General features: G+C 35.6%; 1 protein-coding gene across 10 annotated transcripts in view; it reads right to left on the reverse strand.

The window, feature by feature from the left end:
* LOC131044878 (protein S-acyltransferase 8) overlaps positions 1–23752 on the reverse strand; it is an 85250-nt gene extending 61498 nt beyond the window's left edge. For 4 of the 10 annotated variants that reach the window (XR_009105722.2, XM_057978343.2, XM_057978344.2 and 1 more), the window contains exons 1-2: positions 23132–23747; positions 9897–10082 (exon numbers count right to left, since the gene is read on the reverse strand). Coding sequence is in view for 7 of the 10 variants with exons in the window: in XM_057978343.2 (XP_057834326.1) it covers positions 9897–10082; positions 23132–23170 (225 nt within the window). In the remaining 3 variants the exon portion in view is untranslated. Of the gene's footprint in view, positions 1–9896; positions 10083–13001; positions 13202–23131 lie in introns of those variants that run through there. The other 6 variants (XM_057978345.2, XM_057978346.2, XR_009105724.2 and 3 more) reach the window with 5 other exon arrangements.
* Positions 23753–24124: the final 372 nt, after the last annotated feature.

The raw sequence follows: 24124 nt of genomic DNA on the forward strand, positions 1-24124 counted from the left end.
TGTTGTTAGTTATCTCTCATTTTTTGGCCCAACCAAATATCGCTTATTGATAGGCAGCAGAACAAGTGTTGCAATATATCAAAGATACTCTTTACTTTGTCTTTCTCTATGAAAGTACAGATAATTTCTAGTTGACAGAATATACAAGCTTTGATTGGACAAGTTTTGTGGCAGAGTAAACTTCAGCACAGTCATTTTATCTTCCACTGAAGCAAAGTATAAAAAAGTTGTCAATGTTAGTTGCAGACCAATATGGTTGCATTGATAGTTGAGTGATCTACAGCTTCCTCAAATTAATCAGCTTCACCATTTTTGTCACAATTAAGTAGACTAGAAGTCATTGAAGAACCCAAATTATATGGTTGTACCAGATATATCAAGGATCATCATCACTCCAGTAGGAAATTGGTTGACAAGGATCGTATTCTCTCCAATACTACAAATCACAAAAGCAGATTACTAATCTAATGATAAAAACTCATGTTGTTCTCTTTGTCAAATTTTGGGACAAAATTGGAGTTGTCACCAATTTCATCAATAATGGGGAGTCTTAGATATAATATAATGTTAGACTATAGTTTATATACAAGCATTTATTGCCTATGTTAATGATGTAATAGCAACACACTAGATATGTCTAAAAAGTAACAACGTAAATCACGACCACCAACATAACTCAATCATAAAATAATAAATACAAGCATTAAACAGATTGATGTGCCATCCAGCTCCCTCAAACTTGTCTCGTCTATTCTTCCAACAAGAGAAGGTAAGGAAGAAAAGAAATCGGTTTGTTTATTTTTATCATGTGTTAGGATTTTAAAGGCAAACTGGAGCAATAAACAATATTATATATAATACAAAAAATAGTGGAAAAAGTAACGAAGAGACTTAACGTGGTTCACTCAAAGTGGGCTACATCCACCAAAGAAACAATTGTCTAATTCTTTTTCTATTATCCAACAAAAAACAAATTACAATATATGATATCCAACCGTAATACAATCCCCTCATAAAATAGGGTTGCCTTCTAGGGCAAACAAAGTGCACAAAATACCCACTGTTAGATCTATGACCTAATGATAAACGGTCAAGATTTACAATGACAAATTATACATAAAATGTGGCTTTGGGGGTGCTGCCCCCAAAATCCCCCACTAGGACGCGTGGCCCCCGGACCCTGCAAGGGGGGCACCCCCCCTTGCAACCCCCCGCACTCACGTATCAACACTTACTTATATAGGGGGAAAACTCAGCAAAAAAAAGTCAACAAAATTTAAGCCTAGCAGCACGATCAATCACCACATACTAGCAATCTCCCACTTGGAGACCGATCATGCTCCACACCAAACAATCTCCCACTTGGAGATTGATGTTGGACGAACACCATTGCACCTGTAGCTCCCACTAGATTGACACACCTCAGCTTGGCTTGTTTCACATTTCCACTATTATCAAGCTTGAAAGCCAACAGAAATTGAGCATAAAAGTCAATTTCTCGCTAGTTACTACCTTAGTCAACATATCTGCAAGATTCTTGCTAGTGTGTATCTTCTCTAGCTTCAACTATCCATCCTCTAAAATTGAGCGTATGAAATGGTACCTGAGATGTATATGTTTTGTCTTGGAATGAAGGTTGAGTTCTATGCAAGATGAATGGCACTCTATCACTATACAATCTGCTATTCTCTTGTTGCTTGCCCAATTCCTTCATAAACTTTTTGTAAACAAATCATCTCCTTGCTAGCCTTGAAAGCAGCAACACACTATGCTTCTGTGGTGGAGAGTGCAACAACCTTTTACAGTTGTGAAATCCAACTAACTATTGTTCCACCTAGAGTAAACACATACCCTGTTGTATTCCTCCAGCTATTAATGTCTCCTGCTGGATATGAGTCAGCATATCCCCAGAGAGTAGAATTAGAACCTCGAAAACATAATGACTAAGTAGTAGTGCCTCTCAAATACCCGAGAATCCACTTTATTGCATTCCAATGCTCTTTTCCAAGATTGTTCATATACCTGCTCACATTTCCCACTGCATGTGCAATATATGACCTTATACACACCATGACATACATCAAGATGCCAACTACTAAAGAGTATGGAACCTTGGACATGTAGTCGATATCTTCTTGTGTCTTGGTACACATCTCCTTAGTCAAATTAATTTGACTAGATAAGGTGTACTAACTAGTTTTGCATCTTGCATTTGAAATCTTTTCAATGCCTCTTCTATGTAATCACTTTGAGACAATGTTAATGTATGATTTTTCTCTCTCTAGTTTTTTTTTAATCAGCAATATAGTAATTTTAAATATCGATTCACATTGATATTAAAAGTTTGAGACAGTAATAACCACGGAAACCCGAGCTACCTTTCCAACATAGATCATCAAAATGTTTTCTTTCACAGACCACCATTCAATACACAAAACCCCTATACAAATATACATGACATATACTATAGAGTCATAACTGCATTCAACTTTCCATTCAATATTTACAACTATCAACAAAATTATAGATGTCCAAGAAAAAACCACTCTTTCAAAATCACGGGAACCACAAAAAACCTATTTTTTGTTTGCCCTAAGGGGTCCATTGACCCAATAATCTTGAAATTTGAGCTCTACTCGAACTCTGCCCTTGCACTCCTTCACCGCACCATCATCCTCACGTTCCCATTCTGCACGAACCTTCCCACTTTTGCTCTTTCATCGCACCAACATTCTCACGGTCCAGGCTCCGTTCATGGAGATAGTCTTTCAGAGCCTCCCATCCAATGTAAGCTTCCACTTTCCTTTCATCCACATTACTCACCAAACTCCACCAAGTGAAAAGTTGGAGCTGTGAGTGTTGGTCACCAATTTTCAGCCAATCTCACTTTGCAACTAGAAGGCCTTCACCCAGACGTGCCCATTCCAAAATTGGCCTTGACTCATATGTCCAATCTTCTTCCACACACTCCTTGAGGACCCATTGGACATCCCGATTACTTCCTAACTCCAACCCCCACGCCACCAACAATGAGACAATATCACTATTTGTTCAATATCTACGCTCTGTTCGCATGACTTCTTCCCCAAACAGTATGTCCAAAATCTGTGCAAACTATGGGTCATCAAATTTAAAAACACTACAAAATTGCTTCTCTGAAATCTGACACAAGAAAGCAAGTTGTCGCTTGGGAGTAACCAAGGTGAAGTTAGCCTCCATCTTGCCTCACTTCACCACCAACCCACTGCATGCCACCCTACACCACCAACAATGGTCTTGCATCAAATAAATCCTTGATGCCAATTTTAAAATGATCTCTCATCCCATCGCATTAAGCACGCACACCTTCCCATGATTATTTCCACATTTGGCAACATATGACCCGTCATATATCATTGATTAGGATCTCCTATAAATCTTCCAAATAAAAATCTGCCTATTCTTCCATTAATGACACCGCCCACTTCGACAACCTGTCTGCTACCCATTTCCATTCCTCAACACATGGGAAATTTTGAATTCCTTAAAAGAAATTAAAAGATTTCTAATAATTTTGACGAGTTTATTTAAATTCCAAGCAAGACATACACCCCTAATTATAGCATTAATAATAATTTAAGAATCGCTTTCTAAATGCAATTTCTCCACCAACATTTTCTTGGCCATCCTGATTGCTAGCAGTGCCACTTGGATTTGGGCTTCATTATTCATGCCCTCCTTCAACCTTTTAGTACCAAAGGCTAGCACATTGTCGTCCCAGTCTCTTGCCACAAACCATGCTCCTAAGGATCTCAGATTTCCTTTCAAGGCCCCATCAAAGTTGACTTTCACCCAACTTGTTTCAAGCTTCAACCATTCATCACCAAACTTCACCTTGGGATCCAAATCAACCTAGACATGCCCATTAGTAGGCCAAGATTTTTCCTGTCTCTAGTTATTCTCATACCAAGGATTTGTTTTGCTACATCTAAATCCTTCATAGCAAATGGTTTTGCTAATTTCTGCTTATGCTCATTTATATGTTGCATATTTGATCCAACAACAAGCATGTCATCAACATATGATAACAAGATGAGATAGCTAACATTACCCAATATCTTAAAATAAACACAATGATCAAAATGACATCTATTGTAACCTTGTTTAGCCACAAAACTATCAGATTTCAAATACAATTGTCGAGATGCTTGCTTTAAGCCATACAAGCTTTTCTTCAACCTGCACACTAAGTCCTCCTTACCTTTGACCTCATATCCCTGTGATTGCTGCATATAAATCTCTTCCTCTGAATCTCCATGGAGAAAAGTTGTCTTTACATCTAATTCTTCGAGATGCAAGTCTTCTATAGCCATGAGACTTAGAATAATTCGAACTGAAACCATCTTAACAACAGGAGAAAATATTTCATCAAAATCAATACCCTTTTTCTATGCAAAACCTTTTATCACAAGTCTAGCCTTATATTTTTTCTTGACTCCATGTTCTTCCTTTAGCCTATAAATCCATTTGTTTGGCAATGCTCTTTTACCTTCAGGAAATTCAAGATGCAAGTCTATTATAGCCACGAGATTTAGAATAGTTCAAATTGAAGTCATCTTAACAACAGGAGAAAATATTTCATCAAAATCAATACCCTTTTTCTATGCAAAACTTTTTACCACAAGTCTAGCCTTATATCTTTTCTTAACTCCATTTTCTTCCTTTAGCCTATAAACCCATTTGTCTAGCAATGCTCTTTTACCTTCAAGCAATTCAACCAAGTCCCAAGTCTGGTTTTGTATCAAAGAGTCCATCTCCTTTTTCATTCCTTGCTCCCACTTCTTTATGGTTTCAACTTGCATTGCTTCTACATAACTTTATGGTTCATCAAAATCAATCAATAATACATAATATAATGAGGGAGAGTAATGATCAGGGGGTCTACTTATCCTAGTAGATCTTCTTGTAGGAGTTTGAAGTACCTATTGTTGTTTTGGTTGCTCCATATTTTCTAGCACTGATGGTAGCATATTTTTTGGAATCTCATTAAGCAATATGTATTATGTGTTTTCCTTTTCCAATTTCTTTCCCTAAAACTAATCTTTATACATGACCTTCTCATTGAAGATGACATCTCTACTCCTATGATTTTGTGATTTCATAGTCCCATAAACGATAACCAAAATCATTAACTCCATATACAACAAAAATACACTTCTTGAATTTTGCCTCAACTTTTGTTCTAATTTTCTATGTCAAAACAGGCAAATGCTTCACAACCAAAAGATTTCAAAAATGAGTAGTTTACCTTTTAAACTGTCCATGCCTCCTATGGAATACCACCATCTAAGTAACTTGAAGGCCCTTTGTTTATTAAGTAAACAGCAATATCCACAACATCTGCCCAAAATAATAATGGCAATCCTGCATGCAATCTCATACTTCTTGCACGCACACTCCATGATTGTTTTGTTCATCCTTTCAAACACACAATTTCCATTTTCTTGTGATGTTCCTGGAACTGTTTTTTGTCTACGAATACCATGGTATGAACAGTAACTATCAAACTCTTTGCTACAGTATTCACCTCCATTATTTGATCTGAGACACTTCAACTTGATTCTTGTCTCATTCTCAACCAAAGCTTTCCATTTCTTCAAAGTATCAAATACATCAATTTTTCTATGAATGAAATAAACCCAAGTTTTTCTAATTGCATCATCAATAAAAGTCCCATAATAATAAGAGCCACCAAGAGATAATACCTGAGCTAGTCCCCATACATCTGAATGCACAAGCTCTAAATTTTCACTCTTCTTTTCCTTCCCAACTTCGAGAAATTTGACTCTCTTTTGTATTCCATAAACACAATTTTCACAGAAATCCAAATCAACTTGTTTCAAACCTGACAATACATTTCTAGAATGGAGAATCTTCATCCCCTTCTTAGTCATGGGCCCAAGCTTATTGTGCCATAAAGTTGCATCTATTCCTGTGGAAGCTAGGAAGTAGAATGATCAGAATTACCAACACATAAATACAATGTACCTACCTTTTCCTCTTTTTCTATTATCAATGAGCCTTTAGTAACCTTCCACAAATTGTCTGTAAATGTAACTGTGCAACCTTCACTTCCCAGTTGTCCTACTGAAATCAGGTTTCTTCTCAAATCAAGAACATGTCTTACCTCTTTCAATAGCCATCGATTTCCATTTGGTAATTTTATCTATATGTTGCCTTTTCCAAAAAAATTGCATGGTTCATCATCACCCAAATAAACCTCCAAAATCACCATGAACATAGTCTAATAAAATATTTCTTATGGGATGTGGTATGAAATAAAGCCCCCGAATCTAACACCCAAGAATCAGTAATATTATCTAAAGAAAAAATCAAATCATCTTGAAACACATCACCTACTACATTTGCTTCCTTATTATTTTCTTGTTGTCCATCCCCTTGTTTTCCCTTTTAAGACCAATAATCTTTCTTCAGGTGTCCTTTCTTCCCACAATGCCAACACTCCAACCTTGCCCTAGATTTGGATCTGCCTTTCCTAGATTTCCCACAATTTGCTAGGCTCTTTCCTCTTTCCCTCTGATAGTCAAAGAATTACCTGATGTCTCCACTGTGCTTTTTCGTCGCATTTCCTCGCTTAGGATAACACCAACAACATCATCAAACTTTGAAGTGTTTGAACCAAAGACAGAATTGCTTACAACCATGACCAAACTATTCCAGCTTTCTGGCAATGAGCACAAAATCAAGAGAGCCCTAACCTCATCTTCAAAAGTTACTTTTACAAAACTTAGCTAACTAGTGACCATGTTAAACTCATTCAAATGACAATAATAGACCCACCTTCAAGCATCTTCATATTAAATAAACGTTTCATAAGAAATACCTTATTAGAGGTCGAGGGTTTCTCATAAATTTGTCTAGTGCTGACATCAGACCCACCGTTGTTGTTTCTTTTGCTATTTTGAAAGCTATCGACGATGTTAGGCACAATCATATTGTTCCTAGTCCCTTTCTATCAAGAAGCTCCCATTGTGAATCTGTCGTAGTATCTGGCTTCTTTGCTATTCAACCCAACAATAAATAAAAATCCTTCTAATATAGATAATCTTCCATTTGCATATTCCATGGCTAATAGTTTTGAATGCCAAACTTCTCAACCTTAAGATTGCCTTCTTCTGCCATTGCTCCCACTCGAATCTGAAAAAATCCTGCCAAATTACTAAAAAAATCCACGGCTCTGATACTAGTTGTTAGGATTTTAAAGACAAACTAGAGCAATAAACAATATTATATATAACGCAGAAAATAGAGGCAAAAATAGCAAATCACAATAACATAGAGATTTAACGTGGTTCACCCAAAGTGGGCTACATCCACCAAAGAAACAGTTGTCCAATTCTTTTTCTATTATCTAACAAAGAGCAAATTACAAAACATGATATCCAACGGTAACATAATTCCCACATAAAATAAGGTTGCCTTCTAGGGCAAACAAAGCGCACAAAATATCCACCGTTAGATCTATGACCTAATGATAAACGGTCAGGACTTACAATGACAAATTATACATAACATGTGGCTTTGGGGGTGCTGCCCCCGAAAATCCCCCGCTGGGGCACATGGCCCCTAAACCCCCCACCAGGGGGTCCATCCCTCCTGGACCCCGCAAGGGGGGCACCCCCCTCCTTGACCCCTTGCAACCTCCCGCACTCACATATCAACACTAACTGATGTAGGGAGAAAATGCGGTTAAAAAAGTCACCAAAATTTCAGCATGATCAATCGCCACGTACCAACAGTGTGCAAGATCAATGAGGTTAGTTAAAATGCAATAAGCAATTTAATAATGATGTCTCTTAACATTTTCTTCCAGTAAGCACAATACTAAAATGTGCATTAAAGCTTATGAAAATTCATATTAAACACATAATGAATATTCAAACATTATGAGCATGGTAGCATCTAAGCAATTAAAAAAACATTCAACTCGCACAAAGTACCATTAGTTTTTCCTACAAGCTTTTCCACAGTTAGCAAGTCCATCACATTTTATGACCATATCGGAATATCCTCAACACATGATTAAACCGTAGTATTCATTTATGAGGAAAAGTATCCCTTGTTAGGTATTTGTGTTATTACACCATAGTGTACAGGTTACAATATACTGGGTGTATTTATATTTAGATAATAAATAGGTTTAATTGATAATTTAAACTTATAGTTAATGACTATTATTAGTTAGCAGTCAAATTTTACATAAACAAGTTGTTTGTTCATTGCAACAAGCACTCATGTAGCGACAAAAAAATGTTGAATATTGTTAGGATGATAAAAGCTATGTTGAGGGAATGAATCCTAGAAAACAGGATCATATATTAACCTATTCCAATTGTATAAATCTTTGTGATGTTTCAATAAATTATCCCCTCATACTTGCCTGCAACTGTGTCTATCAATTTGGTAAAAGCATGAAGGACCTATGAGTATAGAAGAAAACAAAAATATCATTCCAAAGCTTGCAGCTGATTTGTGTTTTTTTGTATTTGTTTTATCTTATCAGATTATTTGAAGTCTAATTTAATTTCTTGAAAAGTTCAGCACTAAACCTGTGAAAAGGAATCCATTAAATGCAGATCTATTGCATGCGGAAGCAGTATGACGAACAAAGATAGCAGCCTTAGTGCATTAGAGAGGCACTGCAGATCTGTACAACGATAGAGTGTATTGAGTGCAGTTGTAGTGCATACAACATGAGAAAATCAGTCCAGGAGGTGATGACTATTGCAACAGGGGAGCACGTACATAGGCATGGAGTAGAAGAGTGATAGAAACTGTAGCTTGGCCCAAATCAGCTAAGCTGCCATTAAAGAGAGTGGTGCAACCACACAGCAGCAATGTGTGTGTGTGTGTGTGTGTGTGTGTTTGTGAGTGTAATAATAATAACAACAGCATTTTGAACCAAAGGAACAGATAAATCACACAGGATTAAAACCTGTAAACCAGAACAACATCATAGAATGAAGTAAAAACCTCTGTACAGTCAATTATCAACATTTGATAATTGAAATGGACTTTGCAACCTTAAAGGACTATATAGCTACCATACCACTGTCAATCAATCTGGGAAATAAGAGAATGGACGAGTATTGGCAATATCATAATAAGCATGTTTATAATTGTGCATAGTTAGCTAAATGAGCTGCACTAATTGTTTATGAATTGTAGGTGTGCACATACCACCAGGGCAGTAAATAGCCACCACATCCAGTTCAAAGTTTTATCCTCAATTGTACTAAAAATACACTTAGCATTTGTAAGGAAGTTAATTGCTCAATTTTTAGTTTATTTACAGCTATATCAAATGGGTATTTGATAGGGATCTCTCCCTCTCTCTCATATGCAATTTAAGCTATAATTAGTAATGGAATCAATGCATTAGCAATCTGGCAATTTGACAGCACCTCCTTTATACAATGAGTAAATTTAATTTTTGAAATAGATTTTATAGCAATAACCCCCTCTGCATTTAGATTCCTTCTAAGTCTCAGCAGACTCATTTCTATCTCCACCAATCAAAATTAATGGCCATAGAGTACTAACATAAAAGATGATGATATCCATTGGAAGTGAAAAAGTATAGACCTACCACAACGTCTCAAAGAATGTCAACTACATGGTAAATACCATCTTAGTGCCAAATATAGACAAAATGGGAACAATTAAAATAATATTCAAAATGACCTGAAGGTTGCAGTACTACTACACAACTGCCAAATCAAAATCACAGGAATAGCAATCTTAAAAAACAACAGATCACAAGAATACACGTGAAAAAAGAGTTTGTATAACAGTTAAAAACAATTAGAGCAAGATAGAGGATGCCAGAAACTAACATAAAATGTGTATACAATTGTCACCACTAGAATTGCATATCCACTATTATATCCTGAAAATCGGTGTAAAAGATTCCTGGCAACAAATTCGCAAAATATTACTACAGGAACAACAATTAGGAACACCGTGACAACCAAAGACCGAACATCAGGTCCAAATATCAGTCTCCCACAAAGGAAAAATTTCTGCAAAACAGAAGACAAAAGATGATAACCCAATGTTAGTTTCATGTCACATACTTCAACTTCTTGCTAAAATAGCAATAACACAGAGACTCCCAACAATGCTTACACCTTAAAATTGCTCAATGCACTGTATAAATAAACAGGATTAAACATCAATGCAATGATCAACAATTCACAACCTGGATTTCAGGTTACATAACACAAAAATAGTTAGAGGCCATTATCAACATTCATAAGTTCACAGTTGCCCAAAAGTTTTCTTGAACAGACATTTAAATTGACCAACATTTGGGCAGATCAAAACAATATCTGTCCTTAAGACAGCAAACAATTCAAAGCCACAATATAACCAAGTTTTCATTTGAAGACTCAAAAGTGTCCTACAGCCCAATATGAATACATTGCTTATCTGAACGTGAACTTGACATCTCCAAAAATGATGTCAGCAAACAAATCATTTGTAGTTGATAAGATGGTAACAAATCATTTGTAGTTGAAATAAGAAGCAGAACCAAATGAAATCAGTAGACTATTAAAATTTGTGTCCTACAGCCCAATATGAATACATTGCTTATCTGAACGTGAACTTGACATCTCCAAAAATGATGTCAGCAAACAAATCATTTGTAGTTGATAAGATGGTAACAAATCATTTGTAGTTGAAATAAGAAGCAGAACCAAATGAAAACAGTAGACTATTAAAATTCGTGTCCTACAGCCCAATATGAATACATTGCTTATCTGAACATGAACTTGACATCTCCAAAAATGATGTCAGCAAAAAAATCATTTGTAGTTGATAAGATGGTAACAAATCATTTGTAGTTGAAATAAGAAGTAGAACCAAATGAAAACAGTAGACTATTAAAATTCTTCACCAAAAAAATGCAATTGATCAGCCAAATTAGTTAAAATTTCATAATGGCTTAGTAGTTGCTACATTGCAAGCATCATCATTTAAGAGTAGAAAACTATGGTAGGATGGTGAAAGAACAAGAAGCAAACCTATCCACAAAACAAACTTACATGAAAATGGAAACCAAAGCTGGCAATGTAAATCCCCAACTGTTATGATTCAAGTGTTAAAAAAATTGACCACTAATGTTTATTATTTCCTGAAAAAAAAGCATGTAATTACCAACCAGGAAGAAATCATTCTACAACTCAAAGTCTATAGCATTTCTGCAGCAAAACCTTACCTATACACATAATTATTTGGATAAAAAATAATGTACTAGATATGATAGCTGGTTAGCCATTTACACAAAGTTGATGGCAACATGAACCCTGGATTTCCACAGTAACTGAATTTTATGAAGTTTAAGACCCAAAGGACAAAAATCTCTGTTCAGAAGTTGGTTGATTGTTATTTCACCTCCAAATTTACTACATTTTAGCCATTCGTATATCATCAATACAGGAAACATAGTCAAGTCACTCTTTTATGATGGGGATTACAAAATGCATGAAGTGATATAAATAGATAAAAGAGAAACTATACACAGGAAAAAAATTATAAATTAATGATAAGATATATTATGAAATTTGATCTTGTTCAATCCTATAAAAGTGTTGCTGCATGTGAAGACAATCAGGTTGAAACATAATACTGGGAAGATTCAGTAAGGATGCCATAAATCAATTTATTTATTTTTTAAAGAAATGTATCTAATATTACTCTAGAGGACAAAAGATTTACATGAACTGAGAATTATGTTTCATGGAAGAACTTTGCCTGAAAAGAAAAGAAAAGACAGCACCTAGCTTGTGCCCCAAAGGGCAGTGAACTCACATCCTTCTGAAATAAATCAAGTATTTCATAAATTCCCTAATTCAAATCCAATATTTTCCTAATTATGTGTCATGTAACTTCCCTGACTGGGCAGAGAAACATCTACTTAAAAAGTAACTTTTCATCCTGTCCTCCAGAGGAAACTACTAGCTGCCAACTGAATTCTAAGTCAACCATCCCATATCAACCAAGAATGCCCTAAGTCAAATGTTGACATGATAAAATAATATTTTCATGTAATCAACTGGAGTTCCATTTCTTGCTAGCTGGGGCATCTCATAGAATTCATCTCAGTTTTACCTTTCCCTAACACTCCTATACATCATTGCTATCTTTTGGAGAACGATGCGATCGAGCAAAGAATCCAGGAGTTGATACATAATGCGCATATACAGCCTAGAGCTTTCCCTTCTGATTGCCCGATCCACTAGTGCCAAAGAAAGGTGGCTCTTGGCACTTCTCAATTGACTGTAAAGCCTTGAACAAGATTTCTATAACAAATTGGTATGTAATGCCTCAAAATGGAACATATGTTGGATCATTTTTGTGATGGAAGCCAATTTACAAAGATAGACTAAAAATCAAACTAACATCAAGTGGACATTCAATCATTTGACGTTTTATGATTTATCTTCATAACAAGAGAGGATTTGTCTAAATGGATGTTTGTTCCCTTTACCTTGACAAATGAACTTGCCACATTCATGAGGATAAAGATGGATATAATCTGCCCCTCCACAAATTTGTTTGTTATGTATCTTGACGACATATTGATTTTCAATAAGATAACGAAGAGCATATGAACAATGTTTAAAAAGTTCTCCAAATCATGTAGAAATATAAGCTTCACACCATGTTTGAGAAGTTTTTATTTGCCATGAAGCAAGAATGAGGATGCATGTTTGCTAAAACAAGGCCAAGCAGATGCTGCAAATTGCCTCAAAATGGGCATGTAAAATTACCTCAGTTAGTCTACCTCACATGAAATCAGTAGGGCTACAGTGAAGGACCAAATGTACCTCTAGGATATGTACAATAGTCTAGTTGATTACAAGCAAGAAGCTAACTACCAGAACAATAGTCTAGTTGATTACAAGCAAGAAGCTAACTACCAGAATAATCATCACCTTGTAGTCATTTTCTTCTTGATCTGGGATCCATTGACTGACTCTCAAAAAGTATTATCTTCTATATCAGCAATTCTTATCAGTAGCCTGCTACACTGTACCGGCATCCCCTAAGCAAAGGAATAATATAGTTTCCAAGCCTCCCATCACAGCCTCAGCATAGTCACTTACTTAAATTAAATTTCTTTTTCTTTTTATTTTATTTTCTATTTTGTCTTTGGTTGTCACCTATGTCACAAGGTTCATGTTCCTGTTTGACTTCAGCAAAGATTAAATTTGTAACAAGTTCATCAACTGATAAAAATCAAAAAGAAAAATTGTGAGAAAATTTGAATAATGTAAATCTACAACCTTATTCTTAGTATAAGATATTAATATACAAACTTGTCAAAATAAATAAGCATTATTAAATAAATTTGTAATCTATATAAATAATAAAACTAAAAATGTATAGAACCTGCGATGGGTAGGAGAGTTGGCTTGGGCAGTGGGTTTGCTCCCCATCGGTCTCAAGTTCGACTCTCCGAACCCGGTGTTTATACGGTGTGTGTAATGCATGGGCCCTTACCCACACCCCAAGGGATTAGTCTCGCCTCAGCTTGCCTCAAAATGGGCACCAGGTTGAGTCACGGAAATACTCTTCAGCACCAAAAAATAAAAACTAAAAAAGTATAGTTTTCAAAAATTATATATTGAATTGAATCATTATTAAAATTATTAAAAATTTGCTAGGTTGCAGGGAAACATACCCTGGACCCCTGGAGACCCGAACCGGATATTGGTTCGCGTATCCCGTGTGGGAGGCGCCAGTGGATACGTCTCCAGTTACAGGAGACGTGGGTGGGAGTTGGCAGGGCGTCTCCTAGCATTTCTGCGCAAAAAAAAAAAAAAAAAAAATCAAAAAAGCGTGATAAAATTTTAAAAAACCTAAAACCGTGACGTCACAACCACATACGGCGGCCAAAAAGTCAAAAAAAACCCAACGCGAACAAGGGTTGCGTCGCACGAGCAAACACGAGTTGCAGCCAAGTTGTGTCGCGCGAAGTTGCGAACACTGGTTTTACGATTTGCAGGAGGCTTTGACATGATTTGCAGCTGACAACAGGTTTTTTAAATTTTGCATTCCATTTCAGCTTTTAAATTTTAATTTTTTCACCGCTTTTGCTTACACGTCCATTTTTATTTTTCACAGTATATGAACTGTGAAATGTGAATTTGTTTTTAGTTTATAGTATATAGACTATAGTATCTACTTTATAGTTATATACATGCGATTCACGGTATATTAAGTTTATGTACTGTGAAATATAAACTGTGAATGTGAATGTATCGAACATTCACAATTAAAACTTAATATACTGTGAATGCAATTTTAATTTTTTTAATGCAATTTTTTTTTAAATGCAATAATAATATTTTTTATTTTCAAGTATATGAAGTTAACCATTTTACCAGAGTTCAGAAATTTTACCAGAATATTAGCTATGTGTAGTATTACCAGATTGAGCAGTAAGAAAAAAAATTAAAAATCTAATAATCTTTTGTTTTAACTTTTAAAATTTAATTTTTTATTCAGATTGAGCATTCAAAATGTCAAGTGGAGGACGACAAGGGTTGAAAAGATTTATGGCCATTTAAAAGATTTTGATCCTAAACTTCATAGTTAATGTTAATTCTTGTTTTGAAAGTTCAATGTCATCAGATTTTCAGATTTTCTATTATTTATTAAATTGTATTTAAAAAAAAATTTGGCGTCTCCAAGTACCCCATCTCCTATTTTGAAAAAATAGCCGTACCAGTACCAGTACCAGTCTCCGGCGTCTCCAAGTATCCCCGTACCCATGCAACCTAGATTTGTAATTAAAAAATGTGGCCAAACCCAAAAACAAAATAAACACAAAATAGAAACAAAAATAAAACCTAAAAAACAAAAAATAAAAAATAAAAACTAAAAAAAAGGACAAAGATAAGCAGCCAAATAATCCTGAGGCTGCTTCTGCTGTTTACATTTACGAGCTCAGCTCTATTGATTGAAAAAGAAGAATTATATTGACAAGCTTAAACAAAAAGCAAAATCTGCCAATTCTGCCATTGCCAAGTTGTATAATGCTGTTGCATATCTAAGTGTGGAGGATACTGAGCTAAAATAGCAATTAGCTGCTCTCAATCCAAATGCAAACCCATTGTCATGTTACCTCTGATGGCCACCTCAATTTCCTAACACAGCTTATCCTTTACAAGCAATAAGGGGGCCAAGGTTAGAATTTTGTAAATTCCAATTCCTCCCCTAAAATCAGCGCCTCCTGCTTCCAATCTTACTGTCAACAAAATCTTGCCGACTGTCAACAGACTCTCACAGACTACCAGTGAATATAATTTAAACACCTGCAAACTACCACTGAAGCCCATTTCATTTTATTTCAAGAATATAATAAGAAACCTAAATATAAAATGCATTTTTAAAATATTTTACCAAAAAGCCTTAGCCCATTATCCATACAAAGTTTAGAGCAAAGTGGAACGATTTTCTTTTTTAATTTAAGTTTGCCAGATTTCAAAATTTGTGGTTTGAATGTAACCAACCCTGTGACATAGGTTGTCGCACTTTAATGTTGAGCAACATTAAAAAACAAGCTATCTCTCCCTTATCTTCTTATCATTGGTTGAAAAAAATTACATCTTAATCTGGTTCTTGAAGTATTTTAAATGTAACCAACTTAATTTGTGGTTTGAATGTAACCAACCCTGTGACATAGGTTGTCGCACTTTAATGTTGAGCAACATTAAAAAACAAGCTATCTCTCCCTTATCTCCTTATCATTGGTTGAAAACAATTACATCTTAATCTGGTTCTTGAAGTATTTTGAATTTTCTATTACTTTTGTCTGTTGCATTGGCAACATTTTGCACCATGACTAATGATATGCTGCTTTATTCCTATTAAAGATTGTTATTAGCAAATGATACAAAGGGATAGTTACAAAGCCTATTCATAGTAAATAGCATCACATCCATCCTTCGACTTTTTTATCTCTTTGACTAGGCAAATAAGTCAGACAAGATGAAATGAATGCAAAGGACCTGCAAAAATCATATGGATGAATGAGTATTTAGCAGACCCCCTTGACAATCAACTTTAAATAAAAACGTGTGAAGGGTACAACTATACAGGAATATCAACTCAATTTCAAAGATATTCTTCTCAATAGTTTAGTTAATAACATATGGCAGCATGCCTTGGTTAGGAGGAGAGATTGTAGGCACTCCGTGGCAAATAAGTTAATATAAAACAAACTAAATATATATATCTAATTCCTGATATATTCAGGAATCATGTCTCCAAAAAGCATGTTACATATAAATTCAGAGGCAACTTCGCTGTCAACGTTAGTTCCAAGCAGTTGATAAAGGTCATTAAGGCCTGTATTAGAAGCACCCTCATTGACTAAATACCACTTGACTTTAAAAAAAATTGTCGAAACTAACAAGCAAGACAGAGTAGGGGTTGACACCTGCCCATCATTATAAAATATATTAATTCCTTTTTGAATCACCTTGTATTCAAAAATGTCTTCTGTTTTATCTACTCCTTGAATTTGCCCCTAACCCTTGACAGTGACAGTGCAGCTAGGGTGAGTAAGGTGTCTATCTGTCCCTGATTTTTTTTTGTGTTGCTTGTCAATGGATTCAGTTATCAAGAGGACTGCAGGATTGGACAAAATTCTATTTGCCCGGCAGACTGCAGGATTGAACAAAATTCTATTTGCCAGGCCACCCTTGGCAAAGAGATCAAGAATGATTTTTGGGGCAGTAGAGATGTCTGATTTAGAGCTGATTAAGAGGATTTTGAAGAAGATAAATGGGTGCTTGAGCAGACAATTAAGAGGACAAATTCCAGCATAGTGGATGCTTCCTCTCCAAATTGGCTGTTAAAAGCATGCAAAAGGATCTGTTTCTATAGGTTGCAAATGTCCTGTTGGAGAGTTCATTTCTCCCTGCCCAAGAGGACCTGGTTGCAATGTGGAAAGCATCTCAGGTTCCCCTTGGTCAAAAGACTAATGCAGGTGAGGAGTTGATTGTGACCCATGCGGTTGCATGGAATGCTAGCCCTAGGGCTCTACTTGAGAGGTTTAAGTTTCTAGAGTATTTCAAGGAGTTAAGGAGATATTATAGTTTATATGGGCTTCTTGGCTTTTCACAAAGCCCAAAGGGTGGAGGTTGATAAAGGCAGCTCTCCATTTCAGAATAATGCTGTGCCATATCAATTTTTCTTCACATGCTTGGAGCTCAAGAGAAAACTTTGCCCTACCCAACCCGCTCTTTTCCCACCTTGTTGTGAAGGGAGGTTATGGACATGTAATAGCAGCTGAAAGGGCTTTTCAAACCCTTACCTGACCTTAGGTGGCAAGGATTGGAGGAGAAAATTGGCAATGCAGGTCCACCATGTACTCACTGTCAGGAATGATATGCTAGAATGGAACAAGAGACAAGAAGCAATGCTAGCTGCCCTAAGGGGGAAAAGGTGTCCTCTGTAATGTCCCCTTTCCGGTTCGGCCCTAATTCTTGCTAATTGGCCTGCTACTGCCATATAGATAGATCTGATTTGATACTGTTTCCCTATTCGATGCTAATTGCTGCTCCTTTGAATGAATGCTTGTTGCTGAATAATTCAATCTATCAACTGGTTTGTTGAATATCGTCTCCTTTCTTATGATGTTCAATGTCCCTTTGAGAATGATTCCATAATGATATTGAGATGACTTCTTCAAGTCTGATCCTTTTTGTTCTATTTGCTGTTCACACGATCTTTGCCTGATTTGGAGGACTGCTGTAGATGTTTGAACCTGTGGATGTTCTTCTCCCCAATGATTGCTTGATATAATAAATCTGGACCTGCTTCCTCTAATTGTTCGCTGTATGTATTAAACCTCTATTTATAATCTTCCAGGCTTTTCCTGTTCCCAATTTTCCTCTCCATTGTGGTCCTCTATATTATATCTCGATCACTCCTTAGAGAGGTGTCTTTTGGGAGTTCCTATCCCTTCAAAAGCGGACACAACTCCTTTGTTAATCGTAACCTTTCACTGCTTTCTCCTTAATCTTATTTCCCACTAATCATTAGTTTACTTATTGCTGCGATTATGTGAGCCTTTAATTAAGGTCGCTGCCTCTGGTATTTTAGTCACTGTTAGTTTAAATGCTGTGATCACTTGATATCATGCATCTTTAGAACAATCGTGAAGTCTTGAGGCAAGATGATTTTTCTAAGGCATTGATATCCTTCATGGCAGGGCATGACATCCTCTGTCTAGTTAGGGTTGTCAACTCCAAGAGGTAGTGGAAGGTGGAGATAAGGCACATGAGGACATAATCATATCCAGGAGAAGAGAGGCATAGGCATGAAGCCGTTCATGGAGGAAACTAGAGATGGTTTGGACAAGTGTCATGTCATGTCCCCAATTTGACAGGTGACAATTAATTAAATTAATTTTAATTAAGTTGTCAAAAATAAATAAAATATCCAATGATGACTTAATATTAATTAATTTAATTAGATAAGCAATAAAATAATATCATAATGTCACTTTATTAAATAAAGTTCTCCAAAATATGATTAATATTTTAGTCAGCCAAGTCGGCCTAATGTTCTAGAAGCTTCTTGGAGTTCTTTATAAGGAGGATGGATGAAGGAAGGAGAGCATGCTTTTGATTTGATAAACATTGGATGATTTCTGGAGATGAAAACCTTTAGGAGTTTAATAGAAGGGCTGGACGAAAACCTAGTTCTTTCGGAGGGGTGGATTCGTGACGGAGTTCACAACTGAGCCATATTTGTGAGGTCTCCACTGGAGACAAATTTGCAGATAAGTTCCAGTCATTAAAATATTTCTTGAGTTGAAGCATTTTATATTTATATGTGGTTTCCGAGAATACGTAATATTTATTCTGCATATTATTATTACCATAGTTGAACTACTCGTGACTCGGCTCGACTCGCCAAGTCCCTGGGAAAAAAACTCGGGGAAAACTCGGAAAAACTTGGCGAAAAACTCGGCAACTTAAAAACACGCTTAAACTTAGTAAAAAATGCATTTTTTTTGCAAAATTTAATGAGAAGATGCATCCAATGAGTCAATAAATGATAACACAAAAGAAACAAGCTGATTCTAGATATATTTAAATGCAAAGTGTACAAAATCGCATCCTCATGAGGAATGCTGATGGCTGGAAGCAAAATAGTAAATAGTTTTTGTACAACCAAAAGTAAATACATCATTACAAATTACAATTACAACTTCCTCTTCCCAGCTCTAGCTAAAAGCCTAAAACTATTTACTATTCCTCTTCCTCTTCCCAGTGGAGATCTTCCCAGTTCTGAGGGTGAGAAAAAGAGGGGTAGAGAGATAGGTCTAGATCTTGGTGGAGATCTACAAACGCGCAATATTTGAAATTTCATCATTCATACTGATAGTTTCAAACTTTCAACTCTAAAATGTATAATACCAAGATTTCTTCAACGCTAATTATGTTGTTATATGGAGCCTAATCAGACTCGGAGGTTAAATTTTCCCTACTTCCATCAACGCAGTTTCCCCCTATATTTTTTGATGGGGGTTTGGGGGCAGCGCCCCCAAGTTGGGGTCAAGGGGCATCGCCCCTTTCGAGGTCAAGGGGTAGCGGGCAGTGCCCCGCGAGGCCAAAAATACTTTTATTATTTTATAAAGGCGTCAGGTGTTATAAAGTATAAGAAAGGAAAAAGACATATTGAAATGCCACTTATACATAAATGTTATATTTCATGTGTATATTCTAATGAAGAGAATGAAACTGACCTGAAAAAACAAAAAATGATAATTTTTTGACATGTTTGGGCCTCTTTTTTTAGTCTAGCCGAGTTTAAAACTCGGCGAGATTTTGCTGCGAGTTAAAGTCAGAAAAACTCACAGAGCTCAAAAACTCGGCGAGTTTTTGAAACTCGCCGAGTACTCTACGAGTGTGCCATCTATGATTATTACCATATTAAGGCCTGCCATAATATCTTGTTGGGATCCAAATATCTGTTGGAAGGAAGAAAAAAGTTATATCTGCTAATATTTTGAGTTAGCGATTATTGTGAGATTGTATTTGCCAGCAGTATCGAATGAACCGACTCATTACAGTGCAACGTAAAGGTTCAATATGGAAGATTATACTATTTAAAGAAGGGCCATAAATAATATGAAGTCTTGGCCTTGTTTGTTATCGTGGGAACTCTTGTGTGGATCCACGAAGCAGGGAATATAATATTTGGTAAGAATTCAAAGGTTGCAGGCTTTTGATACTTATTATTCGAGGAGAAAGATAGAGGGAATCATTTTATAAAGGGCCAATATAATATTTTTGGCCACCGCAATATCATTAAGCCAGAGTATCTATCGTTCTCCCGCATGCATGGGTCAGTCCTGGTTTGGAGTAACACAAACAAAAGTTCACAGGAGTTTGGCAAAGCAGCATACAAGCCCTTCCATCTTGCATCAATTATCTTTCTGTAGCATACTATCTGAAGCTGTATTCCAACACGGGTGAGCCATTCTGTCAATTTGTGGAAGCCTGCACTTTCAAATTGTTCTTTGACTGGCAGCTGTTTGGACATGAGCAGTATTTCATCACTAATTAATTAACGCTGAAGTGCCTTACAACACTGAAGCATAAAGGCATTCTAGATATTGGGTGTTGAGCATATAGTATAAGCGCATTGAAAGAAGTTTGGTTGGAGCAGTGCCTGATGGTGTACTCAGTTTTGCTTTGTATTAGTGAATATCTAAACATTTGTGGAGCAAACTGGTTATTAGTATTACTGCATGAGCATTCTTGTGTCTCCAATAGAGGTCAGATTCTTATTCTTGAATTAAGAAGTAGTTGATACGCTTTGTGTTGCATTTTTCTATGATCATTTCTGTTCTTTTATCTGCACTAAGAATTACTATCAAACACATGAAACAATCCCAAACTTACATGCAAGAACAGCAGTGACGATGCTTTATCTGATTAATATGTTTAAGGGTAATAATTTCTGGTAATTATTTGAGAGAGGACATTACATGTCCTAGAAAATGGAGCACATCTCAGAACAAGTGGTGATGGAGGCAACCATGGTTGATCAGCAGGTGGTAGTGTTGGATGGATTGTTGGCAATTAGGTTTGTCATAGGCATGGGATGGGGTTCTCTAAAATGCCAAGATGTCAATGACTAGGCCATTAAGCTCCAGTCTCGCCCATTGTTGTGTTTCAATTTTTGAATCTTGTCTCAAAAAGTTTTCGGTGGAAGTTATCCTATGTCCAAGCATATAGTGACACAATTCACTTGAACAGTTACCCAATATAAGCCCTCATTTATAAATCAAACAAAAAACACGCAATATAAAGTAGCCTTTTGACTTCAACCCCACACTCTAACTACCAAGCAGCCATGCAGCATGGAGTCGCCATACTTACCTCTGAGATTTTGGACACATGGAACTAGCTCGCAACAAACTCACATGAAAGTATAATGGAAATGCTCTAAAAAAACAAAAAAAGATAAAAAAAACGTCCAAAGAAAAGTTCCAAGACCCCTTGCTTTTATTTTTTCTTTCTGCTAAACCTAGAGAGAGAAGATTGCATAATTACTTGCTCGAAATTGAACTATACATTATTCTGTTAAGTGTTTCCCCTACAATTTATTTAAAATAAAAATATTATTAGCATAAATCAAACAATACATGAGAGCGTAATGAAACCAATGCTTGTGATTTTCTCGCTTGGGTTTTACACACTGAAAACTAAAAAACAATTTCCCTGGGTTGAATTCCCAAATCCAGGGTTCCAAAATCTTGAACCTTTCAGAAACTCTTTAACCGGAGCTGGAAAGTTCTAGATCATTATTAGAAAATTAGTAAATGTTTCCAATAGTTTTCATCATTTTTCCAGAAGTTCTCTGTGCTGGAACTCAACTTTCAACAATATTTTCTAAGTTTCAATCCTGTTTTTAGGAGGTTCTGAAATATTTCAACCTGAAATGACAGATATTTGCAGCCCACAAGACACAAATTTTCACGTTAAGTTTCACGTTCATAACAGATAATTTGAATCTATCCTAAGCAAATTTTAAAATGGATTAATTTGTGATCAATGCAGTAAGCGAGATAAGCAATCACCATGACACAAATTTAACTTAGAATGACAGAAATTTGAAACAGACGATACACAAATTTAACTTGTGATGAAAGAAATTTGCGACCAACAATATAAAAATTTAACTTTACATGACAGATGTTTGCAACCTATCATCCACAGTTTTAACTCAAAACAAGTGAAATTTGCAATTAACAATACAGTGACACACATTTTTAAATTAAAATGACAAAAATAATTGGCAAACCAATGCTACATACATGTAACTCAATATTACAGAAAACTGCAATCAGCACCATAAAAGAAATTTGACATGCTGCTACGCCTATTTAACTTTCCAGCAATTTGCAATTGACGATATGCAAAATAAACTTTAAATTTCAGATATTTGCGGCATATTCTACACAAATATGACTTAAAATATGAAAAATTTGCAATCAGCACTACACAAATATAGACTAAAATAGATGAAAATTGCTATCAACACTACACAATATAAACTTCAAAAAAAAATTAAATCCCAACAACGCTTCACATATATACTCAAAATGACAAAGTTTGCAAACTTCAATAGACAACTTTAAATTCAAATAATTAAAATTTGCAACCAACTGATCACAAAGTTTAGCTTCAAATCAGATTTTTGCAAACGGAGCTCCACAAATTTAACTTCTAGTGGTAGAACATTGCAACTGATCCTACACAAATTTAAGTTGCCATGAGAGAAGAAAATCGAAGCCTATATATGCAAATTTAACTTCAAATGGAAAAACTTTAATGCATTCCCTATACAAATTTAACTTCAAACGACAAAAATTAAAACCTATTCTACCCAAAGCTATCTTAAAAAGTAAATGTGCATTCCGTACCACACAACATTTACTCAAATACCTGAAAAATGAACCTAAAGCATCAATCGGTTATAACAACAGAGAGTATTTACGAATAAAATACAAAAAGAGCTCAAATAACATTACATTGCTCCCCTTCCACACTTGATACACGCGCTTGGCCATCCGCCTCGGCTATAACAATAATCTCACAAAACAGCCTTCCAAAACCGCTAAAATTCATCGTTCCTTCATCTTCCGTGGCTCCAAAATCACTCCTCTTACTCCTAATCGCATTTATCGGAGTGTCAGTTACCAAAAATGTTGTCGGTTTCCCTTAGCATCAAGCACCGTATCCCAATACAAGCGCTTTACGAATTTTCTGCCGACTGTCAAGTGCTGCGAATCTTTACAGCAGAGCCGAAAAGACGGTTCACCAGATCGAGGCGAAAGACGGAAGAGAAGGGCTGAACAATAGCGGTTTTGCTCTTAGTTAAAAGGGAAAACCGTGGTTTTCTTAAAACTGCTAAAGTAAGAAGCTTGGCCCAACTGAACCAAAATAAAGGGAATATTTTCTCTACAATGCAAGATGCTCGTTATTATTTTGTTGCTCAAAATGTTCTGGCGTGATGTTTTGATATTGTTGTTCAGGCTGCTTATGTTTTGTCAATGATTTATTCTTTCTTTTTGGTAAAAGGGGCTCATTACAACTAGGTGTAGTATATTATAACTATTGACTGCGATTTCCTTTTACAGTATCTTTGTGACATTTTCTTTTTGCTAAAAGGGGCTCATTACAACTAGGTGTAGTATATTATAACTATTGACTGCGATTTCCTTTTACAGTATCTTTGTGACCACTGTCATGTCATTTGTATATAAAATTTAGGTTTTATTTTAAACAAATGTTGTTGAGCGACTCTTTTTGTCTCTGACATGTTGAAAATTAGGTTGTTTGATTAAATTATGTCATTCGTAGTTTGATTAAATTATATATTTTAAAAAATTTAATTTAATGAACTTAAACATTAAAATCTTTAATAATTATGAATCATTGAGTTTAATATGAAATAGTATATAGTATTTGATATAAAATTTATTTTTAATTTTAAAGTTATAATAATAAATAATGAATGTTTT

This window comes from Cryptomeria japonica, chromosome 1 (genome assembly GCF_030272615.1).
Source record: "Cryptomeria japonica chromosome 1, Sugi_1.0, whole genome shotgun sequence".
Classification (NCBI taxonomy): domain Eukaryota; kingdom Viridiplantae; phylum Streptophyta; class Pinopsida; order Cupressales; family Cupressaceae; genus Cryptomeria; species Cryptomeria japonica.